General features: G+C 54.9%; 1 protein-coding gene across 2 annotated transcripts in view; it reads right to left on the bottom strand.

The window, feature by feature from the left end:
• Positions 1 to 5,914, bottom strand: part of ICOSLG (inducible T cell costimulator ligand) — a 10,712-nt gene that overhangs the window by 2,042 nt on the left and 2,756 nt on the right. Inside the window, exons 2-4 of one of the 2 annotated variants that reach the window (XM_026447443.2) lie at positions 5,637 to 5,677; positions 4,049 to 4,399; positions 2,103 to 2,393 (exon numbers count right to left, since the gene is read on the bottom strand). In XM_026447443.2, the coding sequence (XP_026303228.1) occupies positions 2,103 to 2,393; positions 4,049 to 4,399; positions 5,637 to 5,677 (683 nt within the window). The remainder of the gene's footprint in view (positions 1 to 2,102; positions 2,394 to 4,048; positions 4,400 to 5,636; positions 5,678 to 5,914) is intronic. The other variant, XM_026447444.2, reaches the window with a different exon arrangement.

Below are 5,914 nucleotides of genomic sequence, written 5' to 3'. Positions count from 1 at the left end.
GCCTGGCTAGCTTTTTGTATTTTTTAGTAGAGACAGGGTTTCACAGTGTTAGCCAGGATGGTCTCGATCTCCTGACCTCGTGATCCACCTGTCTCGGCCTCCCAAAGTGCTGGGATTATAGGCTTGAGCCACCACGCCCAGCCAAATTTCACTTTTAAAACTCTAGTTTGGGTGTGGTGGCTCACACCTGTAATCCCAGCACTTTGAGAGGCTTAGGCAGGAGCCTCACTTGTGTCCAGGAGTTTGAATCCAGCCTGGGCAACAGAGTGAGGCCCCATCGCTACAAATAATCAATCAAACATCAGCCAGGCAAGGTGGCATGTGCCTGTAGTCCCAGATACCCAGGAGGCTGAGGCAGGAGAATTGCTGTCCTCCTGCCCCTGGAAGCCTCTAGTTTGCTTTCTGTGTCGGTGGCTCACCCTATTCTGGACACTTTGCATAAACAGAGTCCCACAGGCTTGTCCTCAGGTGTCTGGCTCTGTCACTCGCACAATGGCCTTGAGGTTCTCCACGGCGCAGTGTGCACCAGGACAGCTGCTTCCTTGCTTTTTCAAGCTAATTCTCCCCTGCACGCATGGATCACTTTTGGTGCATCGGTCCACCCACGAGGAACACTTGGGTGGTTCCTGCCTTCTGGCTGCCATGACCATTCACGGACAAGCATTTGTTTGAGTCCCTGTTTTGCATCCTCTTGGCGATAACCCTAGGAGAGAACCGCTGCGTCCTACAGAGTTTCCACGCTTAGCTTTTCGGGGAACTGCTACACCGTTCCCCACGGCAGCTGCACCCTTCTGCTTTCCCACTGTGATGCACAAAGGCACCAGTGCCTCTGGTCTCTGTGTGCAATGACTTTGCCCCTCCGAGAGCCGTCCGCACTGGCAAACAAGCAGCAGCATCCCCTGGGAGCGTGTTCTGAATGCCTGGCACGTCTCCAAACACACCTGGAGAAACCACCTGGACGGCGCTCAACCTTGAACCTCTGAAGCTTTTAGACACTGTCCTGATGCCAGGTGCCAGCCCAGAGCTTCAGGTCCAATGCGTCTGGGCACGGCGGTTTTCAATAAGCTGCCCAGATGACCCCACCGTGTAGCCGGGGTTGAGACGACGGCCCTGGGAGAACCTTCTGCTGCCACCTGGGCTGTTCTGCGGGGAGTGTGCTGGCTGGAAGGCAGCGATCAGAGGCCGCTTTGGGAGCAGCCCCTCATCCTGCTGCACGCAGCTCACAGACTCTGAATGTGGAGTCACAAGGGCTGAGCCCTGATTTCAAGGAGAATGTCCGGCTCTGCCGGGATCCTGGCGGCCAGGCTGGGGTTCGAGGGTGTGCACCTGTGCAGGCTTCTGGGGTTGAGTTCAGAAAGGCCAGGAGGAGGTGCAATGCTTGTGGTCACTGTCTGGAATTCTTAGTACTTCCAAAACAAGGAGCCCTGCATTCTTGCTCTGTGCGGGGCCACATGGTGAGTCCTACTGGCAGCCGCTTTCCTGTAGCCAGCAGGGCCCCAGGACCCCTCCTCGATCATCTCCTGCCTCCACCTTCTGCCTCTCATCCTGACACAGGAGATGGGGACACAAATGGGGAGGGCCTGTGGCCTCTAGGAAGGAGTCCCCGCAGGGCACCCCTTCCACAGGGCACCCCTTCCACAGGGAGGGGCTGGACCAGCAGTCATGCCCAGTGGGATTTCCGTGTCTGGGGGCTTCAGTCTTCTCAGGGGACACATGCCCAAGAGGCAGGGAGCTTGGGTGGGGGCTGCACAGGTGTGGGCTTCCGTCCTGGGCTGCGGCTGCCTAGTCCTGTGGCTTCTGAAGTGTTCCCCAGCCTCAGAGTGCAGCCCTCATCTGTAAAGTACGTTTAACAAAACTGACTCCAGGTGAAGAAAAGGGAGGAATGTGCACCGGGCACAGCGCCCATTCCTGTTCCCGGAGACCGCGGTGGTTCTCACTGTGTGGCGTGTGCCTCCCGCCTCCTCTGCCTTCCAACCACCTTTCGGGTGCTGAGCCAGGTCGAAGGGACTTTTTGTCTCCTGCCTCAGAGGCTCTCCTAAGCCAGCCCTGGCCCCACTGTCTTGGGCTGCGCTCAGCTCAGCACGCAGGCACCGGGACCTTACCTGTTTGGCTGCCGACAGTCAGGTTCTGCCGCAGAAGCACGTTCTCTATGCAGCAGCCGATGTTCACGCTGGGGGTCCGCGCGATCCTCAGCACACTGACCACGTCGTACAAGCCCCGCGTGTTCAAGAAGACGGTGTCATTCTGCAGAGCCTGGTCCAGCAGGCTGTTGTCCGTCTTGTTGATCCAGTACACGTTGGGCCTGGGGTAGCCGTTGATGGATGTACACGTGAAGGTGAGCTCATCCTGGGAGGGGCTGTGGGGGGTGCTGACAACAGGCACGCTGAAGTTTGCTGCAGGGGAGGGAAACAGGTCGTGAGAAATGCCAGGCCCTGCTGGTCAAGAAGCAGAGGGTACACAGTGCCAAGGCTGGGTCAGAGGGGACGCGGCCCATTGTGCCCCAACATGGGTGACAGGCCAGGACCAGGGCTGTGGTCTGAGCAGCAGGCTCGGCCCGGTCCTGCCCAAGAGTCATCCCCCAAGCCAGTCCCAGTAGCCAGGGACCGCTGACCCTGGCAGGCAATGACTGGCACCCACAGACCCCCTACTCCACGGCCGCTGGCTGTGCCAGGACCCCCTCATTTACATCTGGTCTTTCTCGCTGCTGATGCAGGGGCTCGCAGTCCATCTGAAATGGACACGGCTGTTCTCCCCAATGAACTGCGCAGAGCTCCTTGGTTGCCTCTAATTTTTCTCTTAAATTTCGTTCTCATTTAGTGCTTTATAGCACTCCCTTCAAATTTCACTTTTAAAACTCTAGTTTGGGCGTGGTGGCTCATGTCTTTAATCCCAGCACTTTAGGAGGATGAGGCAGGAGGATCACTTGTGTCCAGGAATTTGAAACCAGCCTGGGCAACATAGTGAGACCCCATTTCTACAAATAATCGAAAATTAGCCAGGCGAGGTGGCATGTGCCTGTAGTCCCAGATACTCAGGAGGCTGAGGCAGGAGAATTGCTTGAGCTCAGGAAATCAAAGCTGCAGCATGATCAGGCTAGTGCACTCCAGCCTGGGCAACAGTGAGACCCTGTCTGAAAAAACAAACAAACTGGCCAGGCGCAGTGGTTCATGTCTGTAATGCCAGCACTTTGGGAGGCCGAGGCGGGCAGATCACGAGGCCAGGAGTCTGAGACCAGCTTGGCCAACATGATGAAACCCTGTCTCTACTAAAAATATAAAAATTAGCTGGGTGTGGTGGCGGCGCCTGTAGTCCCAGCTACTCAGGAGGCTGTGGAGGAGAATTGCTTGAACCCAGGAGGTGGAGGTTGCGGTGAGCCGAGATTGCACCACTGCACTCCAGCCTGGGTGACAGAGCAAGACTCCGTCTCTAAATAAATAAATAAAATAAAAACAAAAACTGGCCGGGCGCAGTGGCTCACGCCTGTAATCCCAGCACTTTGGGAGGCCGAGACGGGTGGATCACGAGGTCAGGAGATCGAGACCATCCTGGTTAACACAGTGAAACCCCGTCTCTACTAAAAAATACAAAAAGCTAGCCAGGCGAGGTGGCGGGCGCCTGTAGTCCCAGCTACTCGGGAGGCTGAGGCAGGAGAATGGCGTGAACCTGGGAGGCGGAGCTTGCAGTGAGCTGAGATCCGGCCATTGCACTCCAGCCTGGGTGACAGAGCGAGACTCCGTCTCAAAAAATAAATAAATAAATTAATTAAAAATAAATAAATAAATAAATAAATAAAAACAAAAACTAACTCAAAAGAGGCAAAGACAGCAAGGGTAGAAACTCTTCCGGGAAACCAAGCAGCCGCAGGTCACGCACTAAGGATTTTTCAGCTGTTTAGCTTCCCTCGAAGTTAGACAGAAGCCTGATAACACAGAGGAGAATTTTCTTCACTGGAAGAAACAGTGAAGGAGCCAGGGAGGAGGTTTCAGGAATACTTTTCCACAACGCAAGGCTGGCATGGACCCAGCTCTCTCCGCCTCGACGGTCCTACCTGCCACATGCAGTGTGACCACAACGCTCAGCACCTCCTGGAATCCCAGGGATTGGCTCAACACCAGGCAGTGAAACTTCTGCTCATCCTGGGGGGTGACGTTGAACAAGCGCAGGGAGAAGTCGCCCTGCCGCATGCCGGCCGGTGACATCAGGGCCCGGTTCCGATAGTGGCTGTCCACGTTGTCCAAGGAGCTGTTCTGTGGGATGTGGTAAGTCACCACGGTTTTCGACTCACTGGTTTGCCAGTATACGTAAATGTCATTTAAATCAAAATGGCTTCCTTCGGGGCAAGCGCAGCTGAGCTCCACGTCGCTGCCCACCATCGCTCTGACTTCCTTCTGCTGAGGATCTGCAATGACCCAACAGGTGTAAAATCTGTTTTCTGAGGCTGATGCCCAGGCCATGAAGCTACTGTATGGGGCAGGCTTTGGGTTTCAAGCCTCAAACACCAACTGTGGCTCAGAGTTTATTAACAAGGCACATGTAGGAATGCAGTCAAACTTGAAAAACGCGGACATTTCATGGTGAGGTCCGTATCAGCCTTTGGCTTTGATGACACACTCCCGTTATGTAAGAAGCTGCCATGGGGAGGAGCGGCTGGATGCGGCCCAGCTGCTCAGTGTTATTTGTGTTACTCAGCACTATTTTTACTACTTCTTGGGAGTCTATAATTAATGTAAAATAAAAAGTTCTTTAAAAATCAGGCATTTAAGGGAAAACAATTTCTCAGCAATTATATTATCATGCTGCTCACTCTTGCACCAGGAAAGGTCTCATAAATGTAACAGCCACAGGGTGGCTTTACTGTTTGTGCAGCCGCGTAAATGCCTGTGGGAAAATCTTTTTTTTTTTTTGAGACGGAATTTTGCTCATTGCCCAGGCTGGAGTGCAATGGCACAATTTTGGCTCACTGCAACCCCTGACTCTGGGATTCAAGGAATTCTGCCTCAGCCTCCCAAGTTGCTGGGATTACAGGTGCCTGCCACCACGCCCAGCTAATTTTTTGTATTTTTAGTAGAGATGGGGCTTCACTATGTTGGCCAGGCTGGTCTCGAACTCCTGACCTCAGGCAATCCACCCACCTTGGCCTCCCAAGGTGCTGGGATTATAGGAGTGAGCCACTGCGCCCAGCACCTGCAGGGAAATCTGTGTGTGTCCCCTGCCCCCAAAGCCCTCTGGGCTGGAAGGCCTGGCAAGGTTTCGGGTTTGTGCTGCGGTGCCTCGTCCCTATTCCTGGCTCTTCCAGAGGCTGGTGGCCCTTAGGGATCAGCAGGGCTGCTGCCTGGGACATGGAGACCAGGGGACCCAGGAAGCTGTGGCTCAGAGGAACTGCATTCTGCCCGCAACGAACACGAAATCAAAAAAGAACTCCGGAGTTTGCAGAAGTGTTTCCCTTTAAGGAAACGCTTCTATCCTGTGCAGCAACCTAGGTTTAGGGCCCACCTTTCTCCAAAGGGCCACTTGAGAAGCAAGAAGGAGCCTGGTGAGGCTGCTCCCAGCGCCCTGTAGCTGGCAGTCCACACAATCGGATGGCCTAGCTCTGAGCTGGGCGCTCACACCCATGGCAAAGCACCCCCTGAACTTACCGGCTCGAAGGCTGCTGAAGAGCAGGAGGAACAGTCCAGGACTGGAAAAAACAACCAGAAAGGCAGGTGAGGCGGGGCTGCCGGTAAGTTACCTACATCTTCCAAACAGGAGCAAGCTGGTTCCCACGGGCAGGAGGCAGTTACGCCCATCACAGAAATGTGAAGGCAGAGCCAGGAGCCTGCCTGCCTCTGCTCTCCATGGGAATTCGGGGTCAGGGGCCAGGACCACCACCCCTCGGCTGAAGGCAGAGCCAGGAGCCTGCCTGCCTCTGCTCTCC

The sequence above is a fragment of the Piliocolobus tephrosceles genome, chromosome 19, assembly GCF_002776525.5.
Source record: "Piliocolobus tephrosceles isolate RC106 chromosome 19, ASM277652v3, whole genome shotgun sequence".
Classification (NCBI taxonomy): domain Eukaryota; kingdom Metazoa; phylum Chordata; class Mammalia; order Primates; family Cercopithecidae; genus Piliocolobus; species Piliocolobus tephrosceles.
The sequence above is the reverse complement of the archived record's forward strand: the minus strand, read 5'-3'. Positions and strand labels throughout refer to the sequence as shown.